At 33.0% G+C, this 21113-nt stretch overlaps 1 protein-coding gene across 2 annotated transcripts in view; it reads right to left on the bottom strand.

Annotated features, from left to right (window-relative positions):
* Window positions 1–5504: 5504 nt before the first annotated feature.
* The window catches only part of LOC118191091 (peptidyl-prolyl cis-trans isomerase FKBP4-like), a 118997-nt gene continuing 103388 nt past the window's right edge, over window positions 5505–21113 (bottom strand). For both annotated transcript variants that reach the window (XM_035361887.2, XM_035361888.2), the window contains exon 8: window positions 5505–5749. In XM_035361887.2, coding sequence (XP_035217778.1) covers window positions 5621–5749 — 129 coding nt within the window. In that variant the 3' untranslated portion in view covers window positions 5505–5620. The remainder of the gene's footprint in view (window positions 5750–21113) is intronic.

Genomic DNA, 21113 nt, shown 5'->3' with positions numbered 1-21113 from the left:
TTGTGACATCAACCTTTAATAAATCATTATAAGAAGTGCACTCTATATTTTCTGGCTTCATAAAAAAAGAGAAAAATTTTGCCATCAATTTATAAATACTGGAATGTATTAAATGAAGCATTGGGTTTTTTGTTTCAAATAATTTAATATGTGTGTTGAACTCTGGTAATACTGCTGAATATAATGCCATATGCAATAAAGTTTTGTTTTGCATAACAAATAACTCATTTAGTATTCTTTTTTCCTGAGCTAAAGCATCTTTTGTGAGTTGTTGGGAATGCAAGCAAGAATACACCCCTTCAACAATTTTTTTCTGAGCTGCAGAAATATTTCTTTTATTGTATACAGTTTCAACATAAGAAAAATAATCCCCTTTATCAGTTTTATCCAAGTAGTGAAAATAAAATGCAATAAGAGCATCCCACAGATCTTTGATTCTTTCTAAAACACATAAAATGTACACCCACCTATTTCTGGTCTCTTCAAGGGCTTAAGTATTTAATGGCAAGGGATTCACAGATTTTGAACAAATTTTCTCTTTTACTGCAAGTTTTCATATCAAAATAGATGTCATCAAACAAATCTTCTAAGTATCTATCAATACATGAAGCAAATTTTTTTTGCACAGTTAATAGCTGTGTGACATGTGTCACCATCAATATCTAATAAGTGGGGTGTTTTGTTTGATCGTAGTCTGGTTTCAACACCCTTTTTTTTTCCACGCATGGTGTTACATAATACACTAATTAAGTTTGCCCATGGAATATTATTATCTTCAATAGTATTAACAACTGCTTTAAAAACAGCTTCTGAATTACAAGATTCCATCTTTAGAGATGCAAAATGATGAACTACAACTTCATTTTGATTGTTGTCATAAAACTGCACCAATATTGCCAGTATACTTTCTTGAGCATTGCTAGTACTTTCATCCAAATTTAGAGAAAATGGAGTCTCCTTTAAAGTTTTAATATTTTCCTTAATAGTTTTTGCGAGCCCATATTTCATCTTATAACATGCAGTAGTCCTGGACATTTCCAACGAGTTTAGTGCCGTCTGATCGCGGCTCAACTGTTTGCAGAGTTCAATTAAATTGGGAGCTACATTGAAAGAAACAGAATTCTCGGCGATAAACGAAGTTATTAATACCTCTTGGCGTGCTTTTCTTGTCACTATATCCAAAGGCCGAGCATCAGTCTCCAGTAAGTCATCAGTATTTTTTGAATTAGCATAATTACTTAAAGTCATTGAATGTCTAATGCACTTTGAATATTTTATGTGCGTCACAGTTTTAGAATGATTTGTGAAAGCCTTGAATCCTTCCCCACCATACTTCAGCAGTGAATTACAAAAAACACAATATGCTTGTCCAGCAGCATTTATTTTCTTTCACCATGTGCTGATGGTATCCCCATTACAATCTCTCCGCTCAATCCAATTCCACCTAAATGCATTCCGGACACCTTCTTCTAATTGTATAATATCACTATTTATATCGAGAAATTTCATAGTGAAATTCTCTTGCGTACATAAATAAAAAAATATTTCAATAAACGAAACGAAAAATTTACACGTGCATCAATAAATGAAACGAAAATTTTACACAGCGGAGAAAAAAAAAGCTGAGAAGCGATCAATGACAAATAGCTAATACGGTGAAAAATCTCCCTTCTCTACTTATTGGCGCCACGCCAGGAGAGATAAGACCTTTGAACCTAGAGTCACGTGATCGCACATCTGGTCGAACGAAGTCTCTCCCTTTTTTTTCTGCCGCGCCGATTTGCCGAAAAGAATCCAGAAGAGAACGTCCGAGAACCGGGGAATTAGCATAACTCGCAATAAGGAAAGAACAAAAAAGAAGTTTTTCCCCCTTTTCACGCATTATCACTGCCTTTGGAGAAAGAAAGGAAAAGTTTTCACGACACACACTGACCTTGCGTTTTCTACTTTCAAAGCAAACAAAATTACCCAGATCAAAATAAATCATTCATTATTATTCCTACTTCCTTATGAACGACGATCCTAGGAATTTCCGGGTAACGAAATTCAAAATCCCCGGAATTCCGGGGTTTCCCCGGAGCACAAAAATCCCTGCTGTATGCAATATTTTTTGAATTATCAACAATTTTAAAGTTGTTTAAGTGCCACTAAGCCTAATAACTTTTTTGATGGCGGCCATTGCTTGTTTACATTTGAAACAGCAGAGTAGTGAATTTGTTGCCAATCTAGAGAAACGTAGCTTTGCAACAACAAAGATAACGCCTTCATTTATTATTGCGAATTAAATCATGCTTAATCCTTTCTGGAATTTTTTCGAGGAAATAAGTGTTTAAGATTTACTTCGTAATTTTTAATACAGATATTTTGACTTTTTACGTATTTTTGCCTTGTCGCGAAGTGAGAACTGAATTAATTGAACGAGAAGTACTCAATCGTCTGTGAAAAACTGCTTCTTTTTTGTTTTGTTTGCTTAATTTCTCTTGTACATCGTTCTAGCTATGTTATAGTATTTGAATAGAACATGTGGTAACGATTAGATAATTCTTTAAATGATATAAATTTTGTGCATTCCGAGTTATAATATGAACGAAATATAATACTGTTAAGTGAACCTAGCGCCAGAGTATCGCTATGGTAAACAAATAGAGTGAATTTTAAAGAATGCATTTATTCTATTGTGGTTTATGCGCTGTCTGCGAAGTAGGTTTAATTCAATCCAATAAGTTTAAACGAAATGCAAGAAAAAATGCGTATAATTTAATATTCCGTACAAGGAAGTCATGTGGTGTACACATCAGATTTTTTAATATTTAACTTTTGGTGCATTAAAAGATTCTTCTTCATGATAAAGTTACAGGCTGTTTATCGTCTGCTGGTGCTCTTTATCATCCAGTTCTTCATTTACCATTTCACAATCCTCATTCTTGATTTCTTTTTCTATATCAGAAAATCCTTCATGGCCTGTTCTTTTTGCAATATTTACAATTCAGTGGGCTTTATTTTCATCGACAGAAATCTTTTTATACTGGCCAGTGCTGATGCCAGCAAGCATTCATTGTTGAATTAGTATGTTCCCATGCAGTGCATTGTATTGCTTCCAAAATGCCATTATCATCATGTGCTTTCCTTCATTTAGGGTTTTACTTGCAAAGATATAAACATGTCCGACTATAATAGGCTCTGAATATTTTTAATAATTCCTTGATCTATTGGTTGGATTTAAAGTGGTGTTCAGTGAAAGGAATAAAATTTCTGCATTTGGATGCAATGATGTGAGGATGCTTCAGCACTGTGTCCTGGAGCTTTATCATGAATTGCAACTAGAAAGCTCAGGTTTTACTGTTCTAAACAGAATTCTCAATTCAGTCATTAAAGTGGCCAATGCTCTGCAGCATACCGTGTCTAATTATAATTCTTGCTTTGAGCAAATTAATAACAGATAAAATAATACAAAAAGTATTTGAAAACCTGACAAAATTAATGTGTCATCTGCTAACAAAAATAAAACTGAAAGCATTTTTTTTTTAAATGTTATGACCTAAACAGGACCTTATATTTCAACTATTCGGTTAGCTCCATAAAACAAAAATATTAATTTCTGCAACATCATTAAAGTTAAGGCAATTGCATGGGTGATTGCTAGCCATGTCAGCCAGACCACAGAACAGGCACACTGTTGAGTTACCAGTCCCATACGATGCAGATGTTTTTGAATAATCATGGCAAGTTCTGAGATAAAAATTTTCTATATCTACAGCTCTAAGAAGTTTATGAAGAGCCTTAGTTTTTAATTAGAAACCCTAGGGCTTCTTCTTGCCAGTTTTCAAAGACATTCTGCAGATATACACTGGTGCTGAGTTTAATAAATCTATTGATAGTAGAAAAATCAACAGGTTTTACTATGTTTCTGCCAAAGAACTGGCACCTACTGTCTGTGCAGCTTTTCTTGTTTTCCAGTGACAGATACATTTTAATGGGTATTTCTGAATGGTCCTTTTCAAGACCTAAATTTGGTATTATGCTTTATATCAAATGGTTAGACATCACAGCAGACAAAATACTATTTTCAAGACTTCAGCCTGCAAGGTTACCAAAAAAATTTACATAGAGCAAAAACACACAAAGCTTTACTACAGTGTGAATTGCCATTTGGTGTCATGATATAGCTTGCATACTGTCACAAAGTTTAAGTTTTTTTCGGAAGAAAACATTAATAATTCATATAAACAAAAGCCTGTTAATGTTACAGATCAGATCATTACAGTTACCAACAAAAGGTTAGATTTCAACACTGACATCTTATTTTATAATACAACTTATTCTTTATGAATGAGTTTATTACTTATTCTCTTGGACTATCAAAATGCATACTATGAAGAAAAAAAAATTATGAACCTGTAAATGACACTGATATTATAAATTAAACAGAAAATTCCCTGAAATTTGAAAGTATTATTAACTAATAATAAATAAATTTAGAGGAAAGAAGCCACATTAAATGGTACGAATAACATTAAAATAAAGTTAATTACTTAAAAGTTAAATTACAATAATCAAGATATTTTAGCAAATATATCGGTTAGTCTAGATGACTGATTACTATTTTTTTATTATTTTACTGCAAAATAACAAATAAGGCATTTATTAAAAAGAAAACAATTGAAAAGATTTTGCAGTAAAATCTTAGTATACACTACGGCCAAGCACAATTTTCAAAATTGTCGCCAACACCAAAATGACCCGTTTACCGCTCCTCATAATGTCGGCAAATCTGGTGTATACCGTATAGTAGGATTAAACCAATTTTGTTTTATACATGAACAGGAAGGTATTTTCTTTCGTTCAACATGCACTGCACATGCGAGCCTCTTGATTCCCGAGGTTACTGGAAACCGAAGTCACTGGAAACTTGCTTTGCCATTCTAAAAGACAATTTGATTGAAGGTGCAAAAATTTGCTGTATACCAGCTGCCCGAGTGATGCTCATGCAATACATAATTTGCCAAGAAAGTGATCGCTTTTAAGGTTGGCACAAAACTTGCATTTTTGGGGATAGCCATATGAAATTTTCCGACTAAAATATTTAAATTTTCTGACTCTTCCCGTCTTTTTTGGTCAACTTTCAAATTCCCCGACTTTTTCCAGGAAGCGTGGCAACCGTGATCACTGACTGCATTGCATCACCATTGAACGAGTGTGAGGTAGCATTTTCAAGTGACGAGAGTGATTTTGAACCAGTTTTCCACAAGAAAATCATGTTCTTGACAATGAAGAATAATTTTTATATGAACATTTTGGAATTTCCATATATGTAATATTTAATGTATAAGCAAATAAAACATTCAAAAATCTATACATTTACATTTTCATAATGTGCACTTACCAACAATGGTTAAATATAAAGTGCATAAATCCATGGGTTCTCAAACATGTAGACAAGAAAACTTTAATATGTGTATAATATTTATATATGTAAATATGACTTGAATAAAAAAAACACTAAATACAATTACTAGTTTTTAATGACAAGTTTTTCATCCCTTTCAAATAAGATATACAGATAATATGAGAGTGATGTCTACAATGAATGTTTGCAACTAATAATCTTCAAAGAACATTTTCAAACTTTAACTGCCTCTGCAGCAGCTTGTTTTTCATCATCAGTTTCCATTTTTTCAACATGGCCATTTTCTTGCATACTTGAGTCTTCAGCAGTAGCTTCATTTTTCTGACTGTTTGAATCAGGTTCCTATAAAGTAAAGTGCCCATATTTTCATTGAGACAAAGTGGGACAAATAGAATGAAATGAGAATTATAATTTAGTTATAAAAGCAGACCAATAATTCAAAAAATATATTTTATTATAAACATTCATACACTTGTCTATAAATATACAAAAATATATTTATTAGTAACTATAAAAACATTTCTAAAAAACAATAATTTGAATATATATTAATTTAATATTTTATTAAAAAGTTATGATTTTCTTTCACGGTCAAATTTTTTATCCGAGTGAATACTTTGCAATAGATTCGGACTATTTAATAAAATGTGAAATTTTTCACATGAATTGGTCAAATTATATTTTAGGCTTAATACAGATTTTAAAGTTTTAATGTTCAACCGTGTTTTTTCAATTGTCCATATTTTATATTTTAGTGATACTAGAAAAAACACGTTCTGTTACTGCATTTGTTCTTGGAAGGGAGAGCACATGTTCTACAATTTTCAAAAGATTTTCATAAGGAATATTATTCTATTTAAAATGAAGGAATAACTCCGTCCATTTTTTGTCTGCTTCCACATTTGCAGACAATCAACATTTAATTTTTTCATCAGTAACAATGTATCTTTTTACCAATGGAATGACACCTCATCAAAAATATCATTTTCGCAAATATTATTTTTCGGAAAATGGTTACTAATATATTTAAAAAATTTTTCCACAAATTGGCATAAAATCTCCTTTTTTAATGTCACCCAATGAAATTTTTTTTATTTCCTCAAATTGAACTGTCCGTTCTTCAAGATATTCCAAGCAGTTATTATAAAAATTTCTGACTTCTTTCAGAAAATCAGGTAATTTAATGGCACATTGTTCTTCCAATCTAGTGATGTCCTTTCGAATAACTAAAGGAACGTAATCGTTATCAATCCTTTCTCGCAATTTTGTTTCTAAATTATTGATTTCATTTGACACTTCCGTAACTGAAATTTTGTCCCCTTCAATAATTTTCACAGTATTGTAAAATAATGTAGCTTGGTTGTGAATGAACTGAAGTCAAATTTGTGATGTGTCATTTTCAAAAAAGAGCTGCAATATTCTTGGACATTTATCTTGTGATAAAAAGTATGATTTTAATGGTTCATATATTTTGAAAATATTTTCTACAGTTGGTAAAAGAGCTAACCATCGTGTTTTGCCGTAATCAATAATTCTTTCATATACGATTTCTGTGCTTTCACAAAAATCCTTCAAACTTTCAACATATACAGTATATATATATATATATATAAATGCAAATAAATTTTTGCAATAATATTTTCAACATCCACTGGAAGTAAGTCAGATGCTGTTTGAATAGTATTGTGTAGAATGTGCACTGCACAACCTACTCGAACAATTTTTTGGTTAAAACGTTCGTTAAGTTTCGTAAAAACATTATTGATGCCTCTTCTAGCTTTTCCAACAAAATTTAGTTAGTTAAGTGTTATCCTCACAATAGGCAATAATTTTATTGTTCAAATTATTTTTTTTTAAAAAGAGTACTTATTGAATCAAAAATTATTTCTGAAGTTTCACCCAGCCAGCAATGAAACAAAATATAATATTCTAATTTTAATTCCCGTTTTTGGATCAAAAGTCAAACAATTCTGGGAAATGATTTTAAATCTTTGTGGTTGGAAGCATCATAATATATGGATATAAATGTGCATTTATCTAATTCTTTCTGCAATTGTGCAAATGAATATGGTGAAAAAACATTATAAATAATTGCTTCGGTTTTTGTCCTTGCACATGCAAATTTTTTGTCGTACAATGTTTTGATCATTTGCGACGTGCAATCAATTGATCTGAAACTTTGCGGTTTATGGTGTAGAAAGCAAGTAGCCCTTCAGCTAATGCTAGCTGTTCCTCCCCTGACAATACATATTCCTTGACAAGACGTAACGACAATGATCGAACACCACACACACACATCTCCTTGTTTAGTTTACTCTGCATGCATTTTATGTGTTTTTTTATTTCTTTATAATTACTATAAAAATTAATAAAAAATAAGTAATATATTTTTACAGTACATTTAAAATAAGAAATGCAGATGTTTTCTAAAAAGCGGGACATGTTTAAATATCGGCAGGACAATCCTCCAAAAAGGGGGACTCTCCCGCCAAAATTGGGACGTGTGGTCACTTTACTATAAAGTAAAAAGTTAAACTGTCAAAATTATAAAACGTCGTACGATAATAAGAGTAATGAAAATAGTCCTTTTGATACAATTTTCTCTGTTCTTTTAATCTGTCTTTATATACGATCAAAATATTCTTGATTAAAATATTTTAATACTTATGATTTGCAAAATAGAAGAAAAGGTCTTTTAAATTTTCAGTACAAGCTAGATAAAAGAAAATCTGGAAATGATAAATTACAAATGCGTACTGACTGAAATGCTAAAAAACATACAAAAATATGAAAGGAAGGAAATTTCAAATCTCTATACTGCTAAAAGCAGAATTTTAGCCACAGCAATCTTTTGCAATCAGAATTAAAAGTTATAGTAGTGTACCCATTAAAATTGAACTTTTAGTTTTCCTAAAACAGAAATGCATAATGAGTTAATTATAAATTAAGCACAGTTGAATACTTTAACACTCGAATGCTATCCTTATATCTGTGAGATACACGCTGACTTTTATTTCTAACTGCAAGCGAAGCCATAAGGTGATGGGTCCATCCTCCCCTCTACCTTTCTAACCTGCAGCAAGTCAAACATCAGTGTAGTGCTGATCCTTGTGAAGTGAAGGTCATCTTCTGTAGTGGCTCGTGTATCTCTCGCATATGACGAGAGCAAATTTGTAAGTATTTGTGATCATCTATATTTTTGTGTTTAATTGTATTTTTTGCAATTATTTAGCATTTAGATAATCTAGTCCATCATTAATTTTACCATTTTGCCAGAAATTATGTTCTCTTCAAAAATACTGGCATATGTATCTCAGATATACAAGGTTAGCAATTATGTGGGTTTTTTATTCTTGTCCTTCAATTTGTTTCATTATTTATTAATTTCACTGGATATTACTTGTATATAGCCATACTTGTGTAGAATACACACTTATATTTTGCCACTACAGATGCAAAATGACATAACGAAAACAATTTTTAAACTTGAATAATCCAGATGATATAGCAAGAATCCACCAGATTTTATTTGATGGCATAAGAATCCACCAGATTTTATTTGATGGCATAGGTGATGACGAAATTCAACCTGCAGCTTCATTTTATGATTTAAAAGAGGGATAATGTAACACTGATGCTTAAGAGGGAAATGAAGATCGAGAGGAAAACACAGAAATAGAGCAGAGCTACACAGATGTTAGTTCTGATGAAGAAGAAGAGGGCGGATTTCTACGTTTGGTCACCGAAAGCTGAGGAAAAAGTTTATAGAGTCATTTACTTGGAAAAAACTCCTTACATCAACAGAAAAGAACTTCCAAGCATAATTTAAGCAAGTGGCTTCTAGGTGTGATAGGAAAGATTGCTAGTTTTGGATACTAGGAAGTGTCTCATTGATGATGGCATAATAACTATGATTATTAGATATATAAATCAGCATATTGACAACATAAGTCCAAATTATTCACAGCCTAAGTTTGCACACCATACTGATAGTACTGAAATATATGCCTTAATAGGCCTTTTATATTTGACAAGACACTAAAAAGATGGAAGAATCAATCTTAAAAATCTGCAGGATAAAGATGGGCTTGGCATAGAAATTTTCCATTTGACTATGTCCCTCTTTAGGTTGATTCTTAATATAAACTCTGAGTTTTGAGGATAAGGAAAATAGACTACAAATAAGAGCAGTTGAACATTTAAGCACATATTTGTGATTTCTTTGAAAAGTTTGCAAACAACTGCTGAGATTGCTGCTGTGTTGGATCTGATATCACAATTGACAAAAAGCTAGAGACCTTTAAAGGCACTGATGGATTTGTACTGATGGATGGCATAGAATGTCAGAGAATGAAGAAGACTGTGAATACAGGTTTCGTACGGTCCTTAAGAGTCCTTCAATTTTTTTAATCGATTTTTGGTCCTTAAAATCCTTAATTATGCTTAATAACTGGTCAAAATCAGTAGAAGGTATTTAATTTTAATCATCTGAAATTTCTCTCTGTTTTTACAATTGCCATTTTAAATGTGAATTAGCATTTTGGAGGAATATTTTTGGCAATTCACTGACGTGTATGGTTATCTTTTGAATGGGTTCATGGGTTATAATTTGTTTCTATTTCTATAAGGGCGAGTCAAATGAAAGTGAGCCAACCCCTCCTCAGCAAGAATGGTTCGGTCCATCATCTGCGGCGCATGCGCGTAGCACAGAGACAGCCTTCATTTACGAAAGTGTGAGGTTAAAATTCTTTAAGGCGCTCTTACACTGGGTTGAAGACGGTAGCATGACATAATGGACGCTCCAAAAGAGGAACAGGGTGGTGTGGTCAGGTTTTTGACAGCTGAAGGTGTTTCCCAACATGAAATTAGTCGCCGTATGACTGCTGTGTATGGTGAACATTGCATCGCATTGGCCACTGTGAAGCGTTGGAGCAAACGGTTCAGAGAAGGACGTGAAAGTTGCAAAGACGATCCAAGACCGGGCCAAAGCCACCTTGCAATCACCCCCGACACAATTGCACAGGTTGATGAGCTGATTAGACAAGAACGGAGGATAAGCATCGATGAACTGGCAGAGCGTGTCAACATCAGTCACGGTTCGGTTCACACCATAATTCATGATCATCTCGGTTATCGGCTTTTGTGTGCTCAATGGATGCCCAAGATTTTGAACGACCGCCAGAAGACGGAGAGGTTCGGCGCTGCTTTGACTCATCTCATCTGGTATCACAATGAGGGTGACGACTTCTTGTCTGCAATTGTGACAGGAGATGAATCATGGTGCCACCACTACGAACCTGAAACACGCCGCCAAAGCTTACAGTGGAAACATTTGAATTCACCACCCCCGAAGAAAGCAAAGGCTGTCATTTCCTCGGGAAAGGTGCTATTGACTTTTTTTTTTTTTCAATCGTCAGGGGCCATTACTGATTGAATTTGCTAAACGTGGAGAGACTATCAATAGTTCGCGATATTGTGCAATGCTGGATCGGCTGCGTGTCGCAATCAAGAACAAACGACCTGGAAGATTGACGAATGGTGTGATCTTGCTACACGACAATGCTCGTCCCCACGTCGCTGATGTGGTTAAGACACAACTGGCAAAGTTCAAGTGGGACACGCTGCAACATCCTCCATACAGCTCAGATTTGTCGCCATGCGACTTTCACATTTTCGGGAAACTGAAAAAACATCTCAAGGGTACCAGATTCGTGTCGGACGACGCCGTGAAGGAGTCGGTTACAGACTTTTTGAATCGACAGCCCAAGGAGTTTTATGAGACGGGGATCACGCAGCTCATTTGTCAATGGGATAAATGTCTCAATGCTCATGGAGACTACCTTTAAATAAAGTACTCTGTTTGTCATATACTCGCATTGGCTCACTTTCATTTGACTCGCCCTTGTAATATAAACGATGGGATACTCGAGTTTCTAAGCAAGAAGTGAAACATAAGCATTTCGAAATTCATTTTTTCTAATAAAGAGCTCTTAAACAACTTTTCGCTTTTGGGGTTGTGAATTCTTTTATTAAATGGTTCTAAATTTGACAACTTGTCAACATTTTTGCGATTTTAAGATCAGTTTCTATAAAAATTTTTAATTCCGAGATATGAGAATTTTTCGGCGATTTTTTTAAAACATCATAACATTGATAAATTTCATTAAAATAATGGTAATATATTAGGATTATATTTAAAAAATAACATTAAAATAAAACATTATTTTTCATTGTCATATTATAAAGTTTCATTTTGGCAACTTATTATACAATATTTTAAATCTGAAAAATAAACAAGGCATATAGCTATAAAGCATAATTTATGAAATAGCTCTTAGTAAAAGCAAAATTAGCTATGAAATTAATTAAAATGTCTTGTTTTTAATTTTTTCATAGCAAGCGTTTTTCCACGTAATTGTCTCAGATTATTCAAAATTCTCAGAATGTGCATCAGTTTTCTCCATAAAATTAATTTTACACAATTTCCTTCTTTTTTTCTTTCTTTTTCTTTTCTTTTTTTTTTTTTTTTTTTTTCCCCCTTCAAAATATTTCTGGTTTTTTGCTGTTACAGAATTGGTTGAGATAATTTTTCTTTAGTATTTTTGACATCGCGGCATGGAAAGATTAGAAGGATTTGAAGGCAAGATTTATAGACCCCTGATTCTAGAAGATTCGCTAAATATGTGACAAAATGAAAAATGTCTCCATGGTATCAACATATCAACACGTAATGGATGCATTTTACAGAAAGTTTGCAATGAATTTCTTACTTTTTGGAGAACGTCTGGAAGAACAATGGAAACATAATATTTGAATGTTTTACTCCTGATACTAGAATCTTTTTTCTTAACATGTTTATCTTCCCTTTATTTTCTCTACTTTTCACTAGACAAAAGCATGGAAAGTATCAAAAATGCTGACTAATCTATCACTTGGGCAGGCATTATAGAAAGAGATTTTTTTTTTATTAATAAAGAAATTGAAAACTTACAATTTAAAAGATTCATCTAATGTGTCTAAATGCATCGTACACAGAGCTGGTGCTATGCATTTTCCCACCTGATGCAATCTCTGTGTATCCTAAATTCTGCTGCCTAGTGTCTATCTAAATTCTGCTTCCAATGCCTGCTCTAAATTCTAAAAGTTTTTTCATTTCTATATTTTGTTGTTCTGTGTGTCACTAAATTCTAAAAATTCTGCCACACCTGCTCTGTAACCGGCCTCTACCATATATATTTCATATTTCTTCTGAATGTTTATATTACTATCGAAATAAAATAAGCCGCTTTTTCTGTACATTCTAAATGCATTTAGTGTTTTTTAGAATAACAGAAATCCTTAATTAAATCCAAAAAATTCTAAAATTAAAAGGAAACGTGTTGAAGAAAAAAAAAATGAATACATAAAGAAAATTAATATGTGCAGTTATTATTATGTAAATTACCCAATTATTTATCATTTCAGCCTTTAATATAACTTCTCATTTCTGTTTCCTCATATGACAGAGTTACTGAACCAGATTAAATTAAAATTGAATTCTATTATCTTTAACCACTAGTCCACATTTTTAGTTTGAATTTGACTGTTCTTGTTTAATTATGTCACCGTGAGTTGTAATTGACATGCCTTTATGTATCAGAACATGCCTTTATGTTCTAAGTTCTTTGTCTGATATTGTAGCTACTTTCCGATACAGTAATAATTTGCTTCACGTCTATGGGGGGGGACTATTTAACTTTTACCAGATCAAGTAAACTCTCATAGGTACATTGTGGAGAGGTTGACAAGTTAGGAGATAAAGCACACAGAAACTAGCGAGAACATTGGTTTGCATATTGAGACAAATTTCTAATTATTGTCAGAAAAGATCGATAATTAAAGAGAAGAAATTTGATATAAACTAGCCAAAATGTTTGGGAAGGCTTGTAGAGACATTAGGTATTTTTGAAAACAGCAAAGATAAAAAATTAACAATGCCTTCGCCGGGAATCGAACCTGGGACCTCTGGAATACTGCTACCAGTGTGCAAACCACTACACCATGAAGGGTCGCCAAGAAGGTGAGAGAAATACCTTATATACTCTCCCTTTTAAACGGTGACTGGGGTTTTTAGGAATCCAATCACCAAATCCTTTGTGTGGAGAACCCATCAAGTAACCATCACCAATCAAATAACCATCAACACCATCAAGCAAAACTTATTCTTTGCATCTACTTGAGACTTATATATAAAACAACTTATCACCTCTGGCACTTTAATGGCTTATTGGAACCTTAAAGTATATTAACTGGGTTACAACCCCTGGAACTATACACAAAGCTATGACATTAACTGCATTAAGCAGAGCTTGACTAACTTTCAACATTTGCCAACTGTGCCTACATCAGGCCTTTCAGGTTTGTTCTAATCAGCAGGTATAGCTATAGACAGGCAGCAGAGGGACAACATTCAGTCTTTTGTTATGAATCATGCTGATTATGCATAAGGGAGGGGTAATGAAGGGGTAAATTCTCATTTTAACCTATCCCGTTTGACATAAAATCTCCCTACTATTTGCTAAACCTCTAGACTGCCCAAGTATGTGATGAAATGAGACATTTAAAAAAAAAAAAAAAAGTAAATGTCACTTATCTTCTTTTAAGTATGTCCACCTATTATAAGTGTAAAATATTTGATTCTACTTGATAAACTGCATGAAATTTATTTTATTCTCAAACTTATTAATAATTATGTTAGTTAATTCATGCTTAGTAATAATGCATACTACTTAGGGATCTATTTTATTTTTAGGATGGTATTACAAAGTGAAATTCAGGCATAGAATAATATTTTTAATTGAATTTATTCAGTTTCCATTTGCTCATAGGTCCTTAATTTTTTTCATTAATGGTCCTTAAAAGTATTTAATTTCCGTGTGCAGAAATGTGTACGAACCCTGGAATAGGTTAGTGACTGTGAATGTTTTAATTATGCATTATATTTCAATTAGTTTGTCTAGTTAGTTTACTAGAGTTATTTTTCTGAAGTGTTTATTATTTTAGCATGTTTCTTAAGGAGTGAAACAATGAATTGTAGTTATTTCTTTGCTTTTATAAGGTACTTAGTTATATTTTCTTTTCCACTTGCTATCTTGTAAGCTTCGGCTATTAAAAACGTTAACGAATGTTTCTTCTATTTCTTTATTACCTTAGTTTAAGATACTAATTTAAAAATAGATATATTGCAGAATTTATATCATGTATCTCAGAGATACGACGACTGCAATAAGGTAGGTTTTTTTAGGATAGTATTCGAGTGTTTACCCACATAATACAACAAAATAATTAAAAATATAAAAATTTCTCTTACTTATTACTGTGAAAGAAATACAGAGCATCCAAAAATTATTGGACATGTTTAAAATTATGTAATTAAAAGTATGAGCACTGATTGTTTTTCAAAGTTTCATTAACACTGTTTTGACAGTTTCTTTGCAGCACTGTATAGTCCAAAATTTGGTAACATGTGGGGCAGTCACAATTAGTAATCACGGCATTCATCACCAGAAGGCTATGTGAAGACATGTTAATGGTTTTCAAAAACAAAGTTTGGTTAAAGGGCATTTATGTATTAGGGAAACTACCTTGGTCCAGTTTTGGAACTTTTTACACATGACAATGATTTATAGTTTAAAAAATAATTTTATTACATGCATGTATATTATTGCAACCATATTTTATGTTTTAATTATTTATTATATTTCAATTAGTTTTTTTGGGGGGAGACTGGTGAAAAGTTTATGATTATTTTAAGAATAGATTCAAAACAGGTGTTTCCTTTAATAATTATACAGCAAAATACTTTATTTCTGCAGAATTTTTTACAGTAGTTTCTTTTACTGTAGCTAAATACTGGAAGTCCATATTTTAAATTTAGGTTCGAGACCAAAAGCATCACGATTTGTCAATAAAAATCATTTAACCTTTTCGCGACAGCGCACCTTTGTTTAAGATGCTCGTGCGGGGCGGAAGGGAATCGAAGGCAGTCACCGTACAGGACGGAGGTTTTGCATCGCTAAGCCTAATTTTATAAAAAAAATGAGAAAAAAAAAAGTTTCGCTTCTAACATCATAATTTTTTGTATCATTTTAGATTATTACTTGAGCTCTTATATATGTTAAAATTAGCACTTAATAACATTTTTTTTTTTATTTTACATGAAAATATACTTAAAAAATTGCTTATCTTGTAAAATAATTTTCAGAAGTGCTATTCAAATTATTCCAAAGTTTTAATTGATAAAATCCATCATTAAAGTTTTAAATTAATAAAACAACACAATAAAGACTATTTACAGTAAGAAGTAACAAAATGTAAAATGAAGACTTTGGTAAATCTCGAAGCACTTAATAAATGGTTTCTTGACCATACGAGGGTATTCTTCCTCTGATACATAGTGCCTTTTCGGCATTATAGACTGGCGGTGAGGCTTTCCGAAATAAAAAGAGAAGAACCAGAAATATATCTGAAGGGCAATTGAAAATGTAACAATACTCCACATACTAACCCTAAAAGCCCGTACATAGTAAAGGAAAAAATAGAATAAAGGAATTGGATATAAATCTGTTAAGTTTAGGATTGTGTATCCATAGATCGCCAATAGATGGCGGTAGTGTTTGTTTGTAAAAAGAAACTGTGATGTCAATTATGTATATGTATCAGTTCGTCTTTGGTGTTCGTGAATAAATGTTGTGTGGAAGAACGCTCCTCTGTTTATTACTTTAACTGCGATCCAGTCTGATTTATTAGAGATTTACACATATTTTGTTTATGGTGCCTGCAAACCGGGATTATTACGAACCAGGAAATCGACAGACTGAATATTTCGAAAATGGAGGGCATTCTTGAACATTTGAAAAAGAAACGATCAGTTGTTAGACAATTAACTACGAAACTGATAACCAAAGTCGAATCGAATTTAGCAAATAATATTCCGATAAATGAGAAAATTGAGATAATCAAGGATTTATATGAACAGTTAATTGAGAAAATCAATGAACTGAAAAGTTTAGATTCAGAAATAGAAACGAAAGTAACTTCGGAGGAGATTGAAAATGAAGTTACCTTAAGTCAAGAATACCAGGATAAAACTGTTATATGGAGAGGAAGAATGCAACGATTTTTGAAGAAGAATTCGGAATCTTCTAGAACAGTTCATCAGAACGAAACGGCTAATGTTGCACTTCCAGTTGAAACGAAAACAGTGAAGTTGCCATGTCTGCAAATCGGAACTTATTACGGAGATTCGTGTAAATGGTTAGACTTTTGAAACCAATTCGAAAATACAATTTATAATCACAGTGGATTGAGGAAAACTGAAAAATTTGCGTACCTAAAATGGAAGTAATGCTTTAGCTGCCATTTCCGGTTTCGCTTTAAGTGACCAGAATTATGATTCCACAGTAGAAATATTGAAAGAACGTTTTGGAAGACAAGATGTTGTTATCACTTCGCATATGAATAAATTATTATCCCTTGAACCAGTGGGAAACATTTCAAATGTTAAAGCACTGCGTAAGCTGTACGATGAATGCGAAGTCAACATTCGAAGTTTAGAATCGTTAAATGTTACTTCTGGAAGTTATGGAAATATTCTCTGTCCTATCATTTTGCAGAAATTTCCAGAGGAATTAAATTTGGAATTTAATCGAAGTCGAAATATGGAAGCAGGATTTGATATAAAGGAACTTATAGAATTCTTAAAAAAGGAAGTTAACTGTCGAGAAGCTGCAAGTTTAATGAATTCTGCGAAAACGAATCAGAAACCATACTTTCGTCAAAATGAACAACGCACGAAAGTTTATCCGAATTATAAACCGAAAGTTCCGACTGCTTCAGCTTTATCAACAATTGGATACAAATGTATATTTTGTGACAAAGAAGATCATACGAAATATAAATGTACTGAGGTGAACTCTGAAGAGAAACGAAACATTTTGAAATGTACAGGAAAATGTTTTTTGTGTTTTGGATGTAAACATTTAGCTATCAACTGTAAGAACAAACAGTTTTCCTGCAAAAAGTGCCGCGGTAAACATCATGAAAGTGTGTGTGTAAATCCCACATCAGCTGTCTTCAATGTAAAAAATAAGGAAACCGAAACATTGGCAGAAATTGTTCAAAATTCTTCTGCCAAAACTGGATCTAATATTATGCTTCAAACGGTGTATGCTGTTGCTGAGGGCAGAAATAAGAATTGTATTGTGAGAAATCTTCTTGACGGCGGTAGCCAAATCTCTGCAATTCGAGAAGATTTATCAAGAAAATTACAGTTACCAGTGAAAGGAGAAACTGTTTTAAATCTGCATACCTTCGGTAAAAAGAACGGGAAACATTGGCGTCGAAAGAAAGTTGAACTTACGCTCCGAAATATTAATGACCCTGAAAAATCCATAAATCTTGAAGTCATTGAAGTACCAGTCATAACAAATGCCGATATACGAGTACCAGATGTAGAAATCAAATCCAAACTCCAAGCATTCGGCGTCACTTTGACAGACTGCGGCGGCGCCGATGGAACGAATCATATTTCCGTTTTAATCGGCGCGGACATTATGTGGAAAATAGCAAGCGAAGAAATAAAAAGGATAAACAGAAATGCCGTAGCTATGAAAACCTTGTTTGGGTGGTGTATACAAGGCAAATTTCCTTCATCAGACTTTTAAATCCATGATGCGTGTTTAAACGTAAGTGTAGAAGAGAAACTTCTAAAAAGCGTCGAATCGTTTTGGGATATTGAATCTATAGGAATTAAAAATATTTCTGACAAAGAACAAAATGAAATGGCCTTGCAAATATTTAACAACTCGATTACACAAAAGGGTGATAGATACGAAGTTAGACTTCCATGGAAAGATCAGAATGTGACTTTAAGAGACAATTTTAAGAATGCTGAAAGACGATTTTTAAATCTGATCGAACAATTTAAATCAAACTTGAACTTTTATGCGCAATATAAAGAAGTGATTGACTATCAGCTTAAGGAAGAAATCATAGAAAAGGTCGATCTTGGCACTCCATCTGGGAGACGAACTTACTACATACCTCATCGTGCTGTCATCCGTGAAGATCATAATTCTACGAAACTTCGCATTGTTTATGATGCTTCTTCAAAGGAAAAAAATCATGAATCTCTAAATGATAATTTACTACAAGGACCAAATCTTCTTCCTGAACTTTTGAAAGTTTTAATAAATTTTCGACTTCATCGAATTGCATTTACGTCAGATATTGAGAAAGCGTTTTTACAAATTTCTGTTGCACCTGAAGATCGGGATTCAATGCGATTTTTGTGGATTGATGAGAATTCAAGTTTGAGCAATCCGAGAATTCAAGTTTATCGGATGTGTCGTGTAATTTTTGGAGCAAAATCAAGTCCATTTTTGCTGAGCACTTGCATTAAGCATCATATAAAGAAATTTGAAGACATCCATCCCAGAACTGTAGAAATGTTAGAAAACTTCATGTATGTTGACGATTTTATTTGTGGATCAGAAACGGAGGAGGAAACTATACAGATATATCATGAAGCCAATGATATAATGAAAAAGGCATCAATGACTTTGACCAAATGGAATTCTAATTCGGATACTGTAAAAAACCAGTATAAATCAAGTGACAACTTTAGCTTTAAATTGCCTGACTGTGATTCCCCCTCAAAGATTCTTGGACTTCAATGGGATACAATTAAGGATATCTTCTGTTTTAATGCACAAGACGTTATTGATTTCATCCAGTCAAATGACCAAACAAAATGCTGTGTTTTAAAAGCTGCTTCAAAAATCTTCGATCCTGTTGGGTTTCTTGCTCCATATGTTATTCAAGCAAAAGTTCTGTTTCATGATTTACGGCTGAAAGGTGTTGATTGGGATGAAATTATCCCACCAGAATTGCAAGACAAGTGGAGCAAATGGTATAGGCAACTATGTGATCTACCTAATATCCAGATACCTCGGTGGTATTTTCGTGATGATGAAACGCCTGAAACACTGGAACTACATTGTTTTTGTGATTCATCTCAAAGTGCTTATGGAGCAGCAGTGTACGTGAAATTCCGTAGCTTAAAATATTGTGGAACAAGTTTAGTGATAGCCAAGAGCAGAGTGGCTCCCCTGAAAAAATTATCTTTACCAAGACTCAAGCTTATGGCAGCAGTGTTAGGTGCAAGACTTGTAACTACAGTCCGTGTGCATTTTCCTCAAGCTAAGATTCATTTATGGACAGATTCTCTTATTGTGCTTCATTGGATAAAGAACTCACCACGGCGATGGAAAACATTCGTTCAAAATCGAGTGTCTGAAATTCAAGACAAAACATCCCCGAGCATGTGGCATCATTGTCCTGGCTCAGATAATCCAGCCGATAAAATTACACGCGGTGTTAAAGTGAGTGATCTTGTAGTAGATCAAGTGTGGTGGCATGGACCTCCATGGCTTCATCAAGATGAAATAAATTGGCCTAAAGTGAACAAGCATTGTAGCATAGTAGATAGTGTTGAAGAAAGAGTTGTGACTCAAGTTACTAGTAGTGTTCAACCTTTACAACCCGTGTTAAAAATAGAAAACTTTAGTGACTTAGGTAAACTTTTAAGAGTCACGTCATATGTATTTAGATTCATTAATAATTTAAAGTCACAGAATAGAGTGATTGGTCCTGTGACCAAAAATGAAATATGTAATGCTATGTGTTATTGGATTATCTTATCACAAGGTGAGTATTTTTTTGAAGAGTTGAATGATGTTAAATGTAAAAAACCATTGTCTCATAATTCCAAATTGTTTGGGTTAAATCCAGTAATGGATGAAAAGGGTTGTTTAAGAGTTGGAAGTAGATTAGTGAAATCATCATTAGATGTCGATGAAATTCAGCCTATAATATTACCAAATAATTATTTTTCTCGTTTAATTATTTTGAATTGTCATGAAAAGGTACTTCATAGTGGTGTAAATGAAACTTTAGTGCAAGTAAGAGAGAAATTTTGGATTTTAAAAGCTAGAGGTTTTGTAAAATCTGTGTTACATGATTGTAGATTTTGTAAAAAATATAATGCTAAAGCTGGACACGAGATATCGGCTCCTCTTCCTGCTGATCGAGTGGAGAAAGCTCAACCATTTGAGGTAAGTGGCATAGATTTCGCTGGCTTTTTGTATTTAAAGGATGGTATAAAAGTGTATATTTCATTGTTTACCTGTGCAATGACTCGAGGAGTCCATTTAGAATTGTTATCAAATTTAAGTGCAGAGTGTTTCATTCAAGCCTTACGTAGATTTTTTGCACGTAGGTGTATTTGTAGAGTTATAAATTCTGATAATGCTAAAACCTTTAAGACTGCTGATCGTGAATTAAAATATTTGTATAAATTATGTAAAGATGAAAAGGTTCTAAATTTCCTTGGTAAAAATGGGTTTGAATGGAAATTTATTGTAGAAGGTGCTCCTTGGTGGGGCGGATTCTAGGAACGTTTGGTAAGATCTGTAAAAACTTGTTTAAAACGTATCTTAGGTAAAGCTTTATATTATGAAGAACTGTATACTGTGTTAGTTGAAGTTGAAGCTGTTATTAATTCTAGACCTATAACGTATGTATACAATGAACCAAATGAACCTTATCCTCTTTCACCATCTCATTTTATAACTGGATCTAGATTGACTGTTTTACCTTCACCTGA

Source organism: Stegodyphus dumicola, chromosome 10 (assembly GCF_044657685.1).
Source record: "Stegodyphus dumicola isolate Sdum_Otavi_A_Nest chromosome 10, ASM4465768v1".
NCBI lineage: Eukaryota > Metazoa > Arthropoda > Arachnida > Araneae > Eresidae > Stegodyphus > Stegodyphus dumicola.
The sequence above is the reverse complement of the archived record's forward strand: the minus strand, read 5'-3'. Positions and strand labels throughout refer to the sequence as shown.